The sequence below is a fragment of the Rhinatrema bivittatum genome, chromosome 4 (assembly GCF_901001135.1).
Source record: "Rhinatrema bivittatum chromosome 4, aRhiBiv1.1, whole genome shotgun sequence".
Taxonomy (NCBI): domain Eukaryota; kingdom Metazoa; phylum Chordata; class Amphibia; order Gymnophiona; family Rhinatrematidae; genus Rhinatrema; species Rhinatrema bivittatum.
The window spans coordinates 218,396,147-218,410,586 of NC_042618.1; the positions used below are offsets into that span (position 1 = coordinate 218,396,147).

Here is a 14,440-nt window from a genome sequence, read left to right on the forward strand (position 1 = left end):
GGCAGGCCCAGAATGATGGGGTTGACTGCCTTGGATAAAAATGTAAATGGAGATACTCTCTTGATGCAGGAGTCCTGTTTGGAATGTAATAGATAACATAACCACAATTAGATGTTCAGGGAGATGCTCACCAACTATACACTGAAGAAATGGTTACCAATTTGTCGAGGGTCACTGAAGGATGGTGATATTGCTGGACCAATGACTTTTCTATAATGTTGCCTCAAGCAACTGAGTCCAGGAAGGTTTCATTTGTACCTAGGTATCCTGGGAGAAGAGACGAGTAATTGAGGAAAAGGTGAGGGTTGACCTAGGGTTGCCTCTTCGACCAACCCTAGTCACCGGTTTCCCGCCTTCTTGGGGCAATAGCAGGTGAAGTTCCTTTGAGCTGCACAGTAGAGGCAGAGGTTAAGTTGCCAACATTTCTGTTTCTCTTTCTGATTGAGGCAGGATCTACCAAGTTGCAAGGTCTCTACTTTAAGAAGCACAGACAAAGCATCTGGTGTGGAGATTAGAGGTCTCTGGAACTTAGGTGCCAGTCTGAAGTGTCAGCAGGACTCACCCTCTCTCAGGCTTACTCCTGGAAGCGAAGGTCTATTTGTATGGCCAAGGCAATGAGGTCCTCTAAGGCAGGTGGCAGGTCCAGGCATGCTAGCACATCTTTAATATGCTCCGCAAGGCCTTGCCAGAAGATGGCCATCGAGCTATCTTCACCCCAATGGAGTTGTGAGGCCAGAGTACAAAATTAAATGGCACGAGTGCCCTGATGGATATGAAGCAGCTCAGTAGCTGCTGATGAGGCCCAACCAGGAAGTTGTTCAAATTCTGCTCCCAGAGCAGGGATGCCCAGGCGAGGTCAGGCCTAGCATATAGTTGACCTTAGTTCGATCTGTGGGAAAGCTAGAGGCCTGCAGTTCAAAGTGGATTTTGCACTGATTGATGAATCCCCGGTAGGCCCTAGGGTTCCGTCATACCTGGGCAGCAGCAGAAGGTGTGACATGGGTTCCAGATGCTGAGCAGGAGTGGCTGAGGAGGTGCCAGTGTGGATGCAGGCAGACTTACCTGGAGGGATTCTAATCAGACCACCAGGCTTTGGAGAATACTGATCATATTGTTGAGCTGGTCTTGCTGCTGCTGGACCTGGAGGGCCAATCTTGAGACAGTTTGAGCTGGGGACAAGTCCACCAAGCTCATGGCCTCAGCAAACTGTCATGAATGTGAGCCTTTGGTCTGTGGCGTGGTTGACGTAGCCTAGTAGGTGAACCAACTAGGCCCACACTGATAGCTGGTGGACTCTCTCTTGCAGGACTGGAAATGGAGCTTCACTTATATCAGCCCCTTTCTCCGGAAGTTGAGCCTTTGGGTTCCAGGGGCCGGCAGGGCTTAGGTGAAAGTCCTGCAAGGAGCGGTCAGACAAGTCAAGACACAGGCAGGGGTCAGGGCCAGTAGCAAGCAAGGGTATCCAAGTCCAGGGCTAGGTCGAGGCAGGCAGAGAGTATCAGTATCTGAGTCCAGGCTGAGGTCAGGGCAGATAGAGATCCAAGTAATCATAGTCAGTAGCAGAGATCAGAACTAGGCAGCTGGTACGAAAGGAGTCAGATCTGAGGTAAGGGTCAGAACCAGGAAACAAGCAGATACAGTCAAGGCATAACTAGGTACTGGAATGAGACACAGACAGGACAACATTGAAGGCAAGGCAAGATAGGGCAAGAAGAGGCAAAGCAAGGAAATAGCAAGGCAAGCAAGGAGACAAGGAGGCAAGGCACAGAAATGAAGGATATCAACATGCACTGCTAGGTAGGAGGAGCTGTTGCTGAAGCACCAGGTGAATGTTGAGTCAGAAGGTGCCGCGCTAGCTTTCCTGCCTTGGGCCTTTTAAGAGAATGAGGGTAGCATGTGCACATGCCTAAGGAGGCTAGGGCAGCAATGTGGCCTAAGCAGTGGCATCCTTCCTCATGACATCGAAGTGTTCCGGGTGGTGTCTCAGCCACTACGAGGCCTGCCGAGTCGAAGGTATGTGAAGCCAGTTGCGGTGTATCCTATGGCTGGCAAAACATTACACTTTTTAATTACGGTGAGTGTAAAAGGTGAGACTGCTTTTGTTTTAGGCAGAAAGCAATAAAGATATAGGAATGTAGTCATGAGGTGAGATTTTAATTGCAGCTTCTAGCTTGCTGCTTATAACAAAGGAAAAGTAGCTTCTGGTAGTTGGAAGTTTTCTTGTAATTATTACCCTGAATAAAATTACTTATTCAGTAATACAGAGGCAGATAGCTGTTTGTTATATCGTAGCAATGGCAAGCAAGCTGATTTTTAGATATGTCCTGATTGTGTTTTATTTTAAGTGAGGTGAACGGTATTATGATAGTGCCTGTACATTATGGGGTAGATTTTAAAAGAAGCGCGATCAGCCTACTTTTGCTTGCGCATCAGACTCAAGCAAAAGTACGCTGGATTTTAGTAGATACGCGCGGAGCCGCGCGTATCCACTAAAATCCTGGATCGGCGCGCGCAAGGCTATCGATTTTGTATAGCCTGCGCGCGCCGAGCCGCGCTGCCTCCCCCCGTTCCCTCCAAGGCCGCTCCGAAATCGGAGCGGCCTCGGAGGGAACTTTCCTTTGCCCTCCCCTCACCTTACCCTCCCTTCCCCTACCTAACCCACCCACCCGGCCCTGTCTACACCCCCCCCTTACCTTTGTCGGGGGATTTACGCCTCCCGGAGGGAGACGTAAATCCCCGCGCGCCAGCGGGCCTGCTGCGCGCCGGGCCGCGACCTGGGGGCGGGTACGGAGGGCGCGGCCACGCCCCCGGGCCGTAGCCACGCCCCCGCCCCCAAAACGCTGCCGACACGCCCCTGGAACGCCGCGACGACCGGGCCCGCCCCCCGACACGCCTCCCGACACGCCCACTCCGAAAACCCCGGGACTTACGCCAGTCCCGGGGTTCTGCGCGCGCCGGTGAGCCTATGTAAAATAGGCTCACCGGCGCGCAGGGCCCTGCTCGCGTAAATCCGCCCAAAACCGGGCGGATTTACGCGAGCAGGGCTCTGAAAATCCGCCCCTATTAGTATTAGGCTAACTTAGTTTAGAGAAGATTTCAGAAGATTTATTGTGAGATTATTCAGAATAGAGAAGGAATTTTATTTTAATTTGGAGAAGATCATCTAGTCCATGTGTAGAAATATCGCAGATCTCCCAATCATAGGCAACTACTTCATCACCCAACTGGACTACAGGAAAGTTCATCTAAAGTATTCAACAGTCACATGAGAGAATTTAGGTGGGAATTTTGAAAAACCATTTGATTGATTTGCATGAAGCAAATTGAACTGAGATATAGGATGGTTTTCTGTTATAAATTATGAAAAGCTAATCTTCTTAACTTTCTAAATACTAATAAATTCTTCTTTTACTATATAATGCCATGTGCTTCTGTTTCCTTTGGAGTATTAGAATCTAAGGGCTAGAGTCATCATTTTGCAGGCCTAACGCCCACGATAAGGAAAAGGGGCATGGTTAGGCTAAATTTCCTGTTACCGCATAGCTATATTATTATCATAACACACATTAAATTTATCATATACTGCATTATTTCACATCACACCCAGACAGATTTTATTGCATTTGAGGCTGCTCTGGAGAGGGAGAGCCTTATAAGGCTCTTATATCACTGTAGGAGGGTCAGCTAGTAACTCTAGGTGAGGTTTTGGTGGTGGCCTAGGGTTTGGGGCAGATTTACATGCACGATCATAGGTATGAACAGCACAGTGCACATCAGTGAAGATTTGATGTGATTTTGAGCGAGGAAAGGTACACAAAGAAGAGATTTGTTCATTGTTCTCCCGATCTAGTTTGATGTACTCTCCACCTAGCTGCTATCAAGCTAGAACAAGAATACACTGCACAAATCTAATCTTTGTGTACATTACCTCGCTCCAAATCACATCAAATTTTCACTAATGTGCACTGTGCTCTTCATACCTATGACTGTGCATATAAAACTGACCCCCAATGTACAATGATTTTAGCGCACTCATTTTGAAGCAGCTACATTTTCAAAGGGAAACAAAGCAGATAATTTGCATTTGAAAATTAACTGCAGACATCATAGGCTATTCAGAATTGCCCCTCAATCAGGCCCCCATAACTCTTTTATCATTTGATTCATTTCTACTTTAGTTTAAGTTTCCAAGAGTCAAATGAATTTATCTGCAATGTAAGCCTGGCAGATGAGGCTTGAACTGAAAGTCTGGCTCGAAGGACAAATGTTTTAACAAGTATGTCAAAAGTATACTTATCCCTCATGTGGGGTATGGGTAAGTGATCTTAAGGAATGTTTGTAAGAAGTTGTAGCAAAGGTCAGTGCTTCATGCCCCCCTACACTAGTGCCAACAAAAATACTTATACCAGGTTTCACTGCGAGTGGTAAATGTCATCACAGGCCGAAATAGTGATTCGCATGACAAAAAGACAAATCACCATCTACACACTAGAGGTCATGCACAATTAGCTTACTGTAGTTATTTTGAGACATCAGAAAGTGATACTAAAACAGCTCTACAGTATTTCAGGTTTCCTCACAACACTACAAAGCAGTGACAAGGTTCTGTGGGGACCTATAGCATTGTAGGCAAAATTGTAATAGCCAATCAGAAGTCAAAACACACATACAATTAAAAAACTATGGCAGAGAGTCATTCAATCCAGAAGGAGTACTAGTGTTCAAAGATAATTTACTCCAGAGTTAATTGCAATTGCAAACATAAAGCTACTGGTTTTATTTCCCATTTGCTGAGGAGGAATATTCTCCTGTTGGTGATAATCAGTCGTGAGGTGTGGGTGGTTACCTGCAGTTTGTTGAACTCTAATTGCTGTAGCTTCTGTTTAGAACAGCTGTGATAAAATGAATTCTTCCTCAAAGCATCATTTTTATTTACAGCAGTCTAACACCCAGCCTTAAGTGAAACTGGCAAGCAATGCAACAAAGTGGAAAGGTCATACTCAATTAATAGGAGAAGTAAAGTGGGAAGATTCTGAGAGAACATGGTCAGTGAATAAACTAAATGTAGTTTTGGGCCTAGAATTGGTTTCAGAACATATTTCCATCAATTGCTGCTTGAAGCGTAGGTCTTGGTTTTCTTTTAGTTCCTATTAGTACAGTAAAATATATTTTAGGATTTGTAATGGTCATCTTGAAAGCAAGCATATATATGGAGATAAGAAAATTCTTCCTTTTTTGATCATGAACAGACGACAAAATGTTATCACATATGAATTATAACATGCTAATTCACAAATGTACATACAGAGGCAGGTTTTATAAATTTGCGCGAGCGCGAACAAAAGTACACTGGATTTTATAAGATATGTGCGTAGCTGCGCGTTTCTTATAAAATTCGGGGTCGGCGCATGCAAGGGGGTGCACATTTGTGCAACCTGTGCGCGCCGAGCCCGGCACGCGCTGCCTGTTCCCTCCGAGGCCGCTCCGAAATCAGAGCGGCCTCGGAGGGAACTTTCTTTCCACGCTCCCGCACCTTCCCCTCCCTAACCCACCCCCCTGGCCCTATCTAAACCCCCCCCTACCTTTTGTTGGCAGATTTACGCCTGCTGAAAGCAGACGTAAATCTGCGCGCGCCAGCAGGCTGCTGGCGCGCCATCACCCAACCCGGGGGCTGGTCTGGAGGCCTCGACCATGCCCCCAGGCCGGCGCCACGCCCCCGGTCCCGCCCTGAACCGCCCCCTGACCCCAGACACGCCCCCTCCCTGCCCCTTTTACGAAGCCCCGGGACTTACGTGCGTCCCGGGGCTGTGCGCGCGCCGGTGGCCTATGCAAAATAGGCGCGCCGGTGTGCGCAGGGCACTTAAAATCCAGCCCACAGTGTTTTCTTGTCCCTCTCCAAGAGGGCTAAAAGTGAGAGAAATGAAACCACATTAACTCACATAAAATAGTGTTTCGGTCCAGACACTTTACCTTAAAAAAGGTCTAAGTTTGGACCAAAATGAGTAGCATGTTAATATCATAAAATAAATTAATATTGAATTAAACTACAGGGGCCACTTTTTGCTTACTTTCTAGATAAAATATATTCACTTAGCCACATGAACTTCCGGTACTGTAACTATATACATATATATAGATAGAGTACCTGTATGTATATGACCACAGATACTTCTAACAATGCAATGTTTTACTTCTAGAGGAAGTAGACGAGTAGCAGGCAAATCTAAAAAGAGATATGTTAAGGGAAAATATCCTTTTTGTTAGAAAAGTAAATAAAGGCAAGAGAAAAAAAAAGGCACTGTTTTGTTTTATTTTTTAAAGTGGCTGAAAAAGTAAGGGAAAAAGAGTTAACATTCATAAATAACAAGAGATCACAGAAAGAGGAAGACAGGTAACAATTACTGGATTTTTAAATTGTAATCTGCTTTGGGCCTACTGGAAATTGCAGAGTAGTAAGTATAATAAATAGACACACATCTGGAAAAGCTAAGGGGAGCAGGGAAAGAAGTCAGGATAGCAAAGACATAAAGGGAATTAATAATAGTTAATACTTTAAAAGAGGAGAAGCAGACTTTTTTTTAATATATGTTTGTTACATAAGGAAGTGAAAAATGGATTTATAATATTCAAGGTCGGATTGTGCAGCCTTAAAATTTTCAGTCCATTTTTTCATTTCAAGGGTTTTTTTCATCAAGATTTGTTTTGTTTAATTTTTTTATGTTCAGTTCATTTGTCAAACCAGAAAAAAAAATAAACAAGAAACACCCTCAAAACATTAAAAAAACAAACCACAAGTATCACAAAAAGAAAAAGTAAACTTCCAACGGATCCAGGCCTCGGTGTCATGGCCCAACCGGCCTAGTCCTGGCACCAGGGCCTAGTCCAAGACAGGGTCCCATTGCCAAGGCCTAGGCTCTGAGGCCTAGTCCCATCACTGAGGCCTAGGCCAGATACTGGGGCCCAGCCCAAGACTTAGTCCCATTGCTGAGTCCTAGGCCTGGTGCCATACCCAGTACTAAGACATAGTCCTGACCCAGCACTGGGAACCAGCCTGAAGCTTAGGCCTGGTGCCAGGGCATGGCTCAAGTCTAGATCCTGACCTAGGCCTGGTGGTGAGGTCTGGCCCAAGACGTAGTCCCAGCACCACAGTCCAATCTGAAGCCTTGTCCAAGTGCCAGAGCCTGACCCGAGACCTAGCCCCATCAGCAAGGCCTAAACTCGGTGCTGGGGCTTGCCCCAAAACCTGTTACCAGCACCATGGCCTCACCCAAAGCCTGGCCCTGGCACTACAACCTAGACACAGAACTGGGCCCTGATCAAGACCTGGCAATAGGGCCCAGTCTGAGGCCTGCTCCCGATGCAGAACCCAGCCTGAGACCTGCTCCTGATGCCAGAACCCAGCCTGAGGATGGATCCCATTCCCTAGGCCTAGGTCTGGCATCAAAACCCAATCCAAGCTCTGATCTTGGCCTCACCCAAAGCCTGGCCCTGGCACTACAACCTAGACACAGAACTGGGCCTGGTCTAATGCCTGGTCTCAGCTTTGAGGTTTGGCCCGAAACCAGGTCCCATTGCTGAGACCTAGATCTGAGACCAGGTTCCATTGCCAGGGTCTGGCCAGAGGCCTGGTCCCATGGCCTAGGCCTATTCCGGGGCTTGGCTTAAATCCTGGTCCCATTTCCAAGGACTAGGTCTGATCTAGAGGTCTAGGACGGGCCTCTTAATGTCTTCTTTTTTCCGTGATATTCCAAAAATGTTGTCTGGCCCAAAGGGGAGAGAACTTATACCTGTAAGCAGGAGGATCTGATGTCTGGGAGCCAGAAGATGTTTGGAAGGGAGATGCTGATGCTGCAAGGCAGGAAAGTAGGGAGGGAGAGAGGGAATGACAGGCAGAAGGAGGAGAGAGAGAGAGAAAAAGAGGAGATGCTGGGAAGATGGTTGGGGAATGATGGGAAGAGATTGAAGAGAGGGGGGCTCAGGGGAATGCTGGGCAGTATTTGAGAAAGAAAGGAATGGTGAGCAGAGGTTGAGGAGGAGGGAGCTTAGGAGAATGGGCACAGGGCAGAGGGTTGAGGTCTGAGAGATGGTGGGCAGGAGAGGAGAGAGGCAGTCAGGGAGGTTCAGGGCACAGGGAAGTGGTGGGGATCTTCAGGAAAGGAGGCATTTTGGCCCTAGTCAAAGCCTAGGATAAGCAGCATCTGGAGAGGGCAGGGGGCAAGAGAGAGTGAGAAAGAGCCTATCAGTATGAGTGAGGGTGTGTATATATATGTTTGTTAGAGACAGTGTTTATATATAGTAGGGGGGGGGGGGGGGGGCAATAAAATGGTTGTGCACCTTCACTACTCCATGACAATTTCAGGATGGCTAGAAATCAAAAGTTCCCAGGTATGGCGAGCAGGGAACTTTTTAATCCTTATTTGTTTTAATTATTGGGTATTATATGATGTGTCTACTATTTTGAAATATTTTATTGGTGTTTTTTAAATATTTAAACATTTTTATATGAGGTTTTAATTATTAGATGTTCTATTCAGCAGTTTTAAATATTTATTTTTATTATGGTTTTACTATTATGATTGATGTTTTATATTTCTTGATTTTATTGTTTGATATTTTCTGAGAAATGGTGATGTTTCTGTTTCCCAATAAGAATGTCACAACAATGGAGGGCCATTGACAGTTTACACTGTAATGATAGTACCTCCAATCAACATTAATCTTGATAACCTTTCACAATCATCATAACTAGGCACTACCAGCTCAGTTAGCCTTCCACTTGCCTTATATAAATCATATGGTCAAATTTATTTTTTAAACAAATAATGCAAATATCCATTATTATGAACTGCTGCCACATACTGCCGAAAGAGATACATGCTTTATTTGTATGTATTTTATTTGCATTTTTTGTATAAAACAAAAAAAATGGACTATGCTTTGACCATATATATATATATATATATATATATATATATATATATATATGATTATATATAAGGCAAGCTGAAAGCTAACTGAGCTGGTAGTATCAAGATTTATGTTTATTGGAGATTTTTCTGGTTTTCCATTGTTGCTCTGCATACAGAATCTGGTTTGTTGTGGTTTCCAGTTCAGTTTTTGTCTGCACTTTACAATTTATACTTTATGGTCTCTTTATTCTATATTTGGTAAGGCTCTGTTTGTGCTTTGCATATGTGACCAAGGTGAAATATTCTGCTCGCCTGTAGTTTTCTGTGTAGGGACAAGCAACCTGGCTTGTCTATTTTACTAATAGGAGGCATATTGATGTTTTTGGGTCTGGTGTAATATTTGCAGTGTTTCCTTTTCATGGGGAGGGTTCTTACTGTTTGAGGCTGGCAGTTAGTGTATTATGGTAAGGCATATTTGCTGTGGGTTCTGAGTGCATTTTTTGCAGAGTTTTGTATTAATGCACAATGTTCCTGGAAACAGAGGGGAAATGTCCTAGTTCCAATCTGCACTCTTTCCGGGTCATTCATCAAAATGCATCATGGCTGGTAATGTGTTAATGCGTGCGTTAACGCCATAACGCAGACAAAAAGAATTGTAACACACAGTGCAAATGCACATTTTTGGGAGGGGTGGGATCGGAGAGGAGTTTGGGTGGGATTTAGTTAAATGAGGGGCAATATCGCACCGTGCTATCGCATGGTTTTAATGCCTAAAATAACTACACATTTTTCCAGATGTTAGGCTGTGTGATGTGCCTGAAATAGTCATAATGCAATTTGCGATACATTTTTTGAATTGCATTTTGGCATTCCTGGGAGGGAGGGAGGGAGAGAGAGAGAACCTCTGGGGAGGGCCTCACTGTATGCACCTATTAAATCTCTAAAAGTAATAGGTCGGGGTGAGGTGCTGGTGGTGGTTTAGGGACCAGTTTTACATGTAAAGTGAGACGTACGAACAGCACAGTACACCTTGGTGAAGATTTGATGTCATTTGGAGTGAGGAAAGTCTGACAAAGATGAAATTTTGTACTATGTTATCTCAACCTAGCTTGATGGTACCCTGTTATAGAGTCCGTCAAGCTAGGGTGAACGAACATAGCAGAAATTTCATCTTTTTGAAACTTTCCTCACTCCAAATGACATCAAATCTTCACCAAGGTGTACTGTGCCGTTCGTATCTGTCACTCTACATGTGAAACTGGCCCCCTAAACCCTAAACCACCACCAACACCTCACCTCGATCTATTAGATGGCTTTCCTATAGAGATATAAATACTTTACTACTATGAGGGCCTTGTAATAATCTCTATTTGGGAGAGAGACTGAGAGAGACTATTATGATTCTGTGAACACAGGATATTTTAGAATTTGAGGTGCAGCATTTATATTGGGATTCTGTCCTGTCCGGTCCTGCTATCAAATAATTTTAGTGGTGGTTTCACTAGATGGTTGAAACTGGCCAAGGGGTTCTTTGTTGCATAGAAAGTACTTCTGTCTAGAGATGCCACTGACTTGCATGCCCAGCATCTTGCAACAATGGTGCAAAATGTTTGTAGCAGTGCCATTTGCTTTATCAGCAATGGTGTTCTGTCTACACATGGATGGAGTCTGGCATGAGGCAGGTATGGAGAGAGCCATAGGACCCCAACTCTGGTCGAAATAACAGGGTTTCCCTGTCATAGGTTTTATAGGATGACTCTCTGATGATGGCCACAAGGGAACAAAGAACAGAGTTAATTTAACATTAATTGTTTAAAAGGTTGTTGACCAATTATGTGTTTTTACAGAATTGTCCTTGCTGTGTTGAGGGGGAAAGCTGCTGATTGTGATTGAATTGTTTAACTATCAAAATCTCAGGGGGGCTGGGGAGATGGCGAGGCCTGTGGATCTGGATCCTTTAGGTACCTAGCAATGCCTCAAACAATATTTTTTTTTTGTCATTTTGAATGGGAAACAACACCAAATGGTATAACTAATATCATTGATGTTTTGCTTGTCATTTAAAGATGACATCACATCCCCTAACATCAATCAGTCTATCCAGATCTGTATCTTTGTGACGAAATGATGAAAAGAAGCTCAATTTGTAGGTGCATGGTCTACTTCAGGGATTCTCAACCCAGGCAGTCAAATGTTCAGGACATCCTCAATGAATATGCATGAGATAGATTTGCATACAGTAGAGGCAGTACAAGCAAATCTATCTCATGCATATTCATTTTATACTGCCTGGAAACTATACTGACTGGGTGTGTCCTGAGGAATGGGTTGAGAACCCCTGGTCTATTTAACTTTGTATCTTTAAATTATAGAACTAAGGTAAAGCAACAAAATGCATTGAACCTAATGTGTGATAAAAGAATAGACCTCAAAAGCATTCTCATTCATCAAGCAGAGACAAATCTAGATCAGATTCAGGCTTTAAGAAGGTTGAGAACATCATGCACAATTTATTCACTTAGATTTTCTTTTTCAAAATGAGTGTCGTACAGCAAACCTAATATAAACTGGACATTTTCAAAAGAAGGTAGATGCTATCCAGTTTCTATTTCTATAATTTTAACTCCATGACTGGAAAATTAGCCAATTAAACTAAATAACAACTCCTGACCAGCACATAGAAAGCTACAAAATTCATTGAAGACTTGTTCTGTGCAAGTGTACAGCATTACCAACCTTCTGAGAGAAAATATAAATGGCCCTATGAAATAAGATCAGATATTGTACCTTGTTTAACAAATGTGCATGTATAGATCTTTGTCCAATGAAACCCTGCCCCCATCATCCTAAGCTGAAGGTGATGATGTGTTTTTTTTTCAAGTACGTAATTCCACAATAAATATAAGAAGTTTCTATTTCCCTTGCTTTTGTGTAATGGTTCAACAAAAATTGGCAAAAAAAAAAAAAAATCTACTTGTTTACTGAATTTGTAAATATAAACTGTATATATAGATCCTCATGCTGGATAAATCGTGCAAACTAACATGATAACATAAAACATCCAAGCACACCAGTGGAATACTGGTGTTGTAAGAAATTATCTATGGACAGAGTGGAATATAAATCAAGGACCAGCATAGTTTAGAAGTGACATAGTGACGGATGATCTGACTACAGCCAACATGTATGGTGGAATCTCACTCACCTTTTGCCTGTGTAGCAGACCCCGCCTGGCTCTTTTGTTCTGTACAGAAGAACAAGTACATTTAACAGAAATATAAACACAAGCAAAAATAAAACACATGATAAGAAAAAATGAGAGAGCATACAGGATCATGGAACTTAACTGTAGAGAACCTTTAAAATGTATTTATTTATTTTATTTTAGAAGTTTTTATATACCGATGAACGTTGGGAACATCAAATTTTCAGGACATCCTCAATGAATATGCATGAGATAGATGTACATACAGTAGATGTAGTACATGCAAATCTATCTCATGCATATTCATTATACACAGCCTGGAAACCATTCTGGCTGGGTGTGTTCTGGGTTGAGAACCCCTGGTCTTTTAAACTTTGTTTCTTTAAATTATAGACCTAAATTAAAGAAAACAAAAAGCATTGAGCCTAATGTGTGATAAAAGAACAGACCTCAAAAGCTTTCTCATTCATCAAACAGAGACAAATCTAGATCACATTCAGGCTTTAAGAAGGTTGAGAACATCATGCACAATTTATTCACTTACATTTTCTTTTTCAAAATGAGTGTTGTACAGCAAACCTAATATAAACTGGACATTTTCAAAAGAAGGTACAATTGACCATGCTATCCAGTTTCTGTTTCTATAATTTTAACTGCATGACTGGAAAAATAGCCAATTAAAATAAATAACTCCTGACCAGAACATAGAAGGCTACAGAAGTCATTGAAGACTCGTTCTGTGCAAGTGTACAGCATTACCAGCCTTCTGAGAGAGAATACAAATGGCCCTATATAATGAGGTCAGATATTTATTTATTTATTTATTTATTTAAAATCTTTTCTATAACATCGCAATGGTTTACATACAGGCACACAAATTAAACTTGGTAAATGTGTCGGGTAGTACATTCTAACAAGTGCCATTAAGGTTCGGTTACATCATTTCATAATAAATATTATTTGATGAGTGTGATAAGTCTTGTCCTTTTATACATGTGTTGTATATATTGTTGTATATTGTATCTTGTTTAACATATGCACCCATTATCTTAAACTCAAGGTGATGATGTGTTTTTTTCAAGAAAGTAATTTGACAATAAATATAAGAAGTTTCTATTTCTCTAGCTTTTGTGTAATGGTTCAACAAAAACTGGCAAATAATCTTGTTTACTGAATGTTTAAATATAAACTCTGTATACAGGTCCTCATGCTGGATGAATCGTGCAAACCAACATGATAACATAAAACATCCAAGCACACCAGTGGAATACTAGTGTTGTAGGAAATTATGTATGGAGAAAGTACACTATAAAGCAAGAATTACCTGTATGTTAGTGGTTAGAGCAGCAGGCTACAGCCCTGGGGAAACCAGTGTTCAAATCCCACAGCAAGTCACTGAACCCTCTGCTGCCTCCGGTACAAACTTAGATTATGAGCCCTCTGGGGTCATGAAAATACCCACACTACCTGAATATAATCCATTGTGAAGTACCAAAAATCAGAATATAAATCAACAAAATAAATAAGGACCAGCACAGTTTAGAAGTGACATAGTGACGGATGATCTGACTACAGCCAACGTGTATGGTGGCATCTCACTCACCTTTTGCCTGAGTAGCAGACACAGCCTGGCTCTTTTGCTCTGTACAGGAGAAGAACAAATACATTTAACAGAAAGATAAATACGAGCAAAAACAAAACACACGATAAGAAAAAGAGAGAGAGAGTACAGGATTACGGAACTTGCCTGTAGAGTACCTTTGAAATGTTTTTAGCGTGCTACCATAAATGCAGAAATAGTATTTATCAGCAAGCCAAAGAAGAAGCCTGCACATGAATATTTTATTTCCCATTGTGGTACAGAAGTGAGCAAGCAAGGCCTTTTCTCTTTGTGCGTTTTATTTCCAGTGCAAAGAAGCCAACAGTATTCCACATTCGCAATTCACATTCACAGGTCAGCTATCTTGAAGGGTCTGCTTTTCCCTTTTCACTCACTGTCAGTCCACAAGCTGTTCTCTCCCAGAGTCCAGGGCCTCCCCTTCTCTCCTCTCAGCCCGCATTATATCCCCGACCCAGTGGAGGAGGTCCAGACCCAGCTTCCCTATCTTAAGGCAGAGTCGGCCAGATTGCTGCGGCCTTTTCTTAAGGTGTTCTGTGTTCCCTGGGTATATGCTTCTTCACATCCATAATTTAAAAAAAATCTCTTTTCGAAATGGGGCAATAACATGAAGAAACATCGGAAGTGAACCATACATTGAATTTTGCTATTATGAGTTGTTTGTTTTTTGTATTTCTGATGAAAAGGATGCCGATGTATGTGGTCCAA

The 14,440-nt window shown here is 42.7% G+C and overlaps 1 protein-coding gene across 7 annotated transcripts in view; it reads right to left on the reverse strand.

Moving 5' to 3' along the window:
• Positions 1 to 14,440, reverse strand: part of MYBPC1 (myosin binding protein C, slow type) — a 244,050-nt gene that overhangs the window by 165,576 nt on the left and 64,034 nt on the right. For all 7 annotated transcript variants that reach the window (XR_003856413.1, XR_003856412.1, XR_003856411.1 and 4 more), the window contains exons 5-6: positions 13,718 to 13,756; positions 12,115 to 12,153 (exon numbers count right to left, since the gene is read on the reverse strand). Coding sequence is in view for 2 of the 7 variants with exons in the window: in XM_029599714.1 (XP_029455574.1) it covers positions 12,115 to 12,153; positions 13,718 to 13,756 (78 nt within the window). In the remaining 5 variants the exon portion in view is untranslated. The remainder of the gene's footprint in view (positions 1 to 12,114; positions 12,154 to 13,717; positions 13,757 to 14,440) is intronic.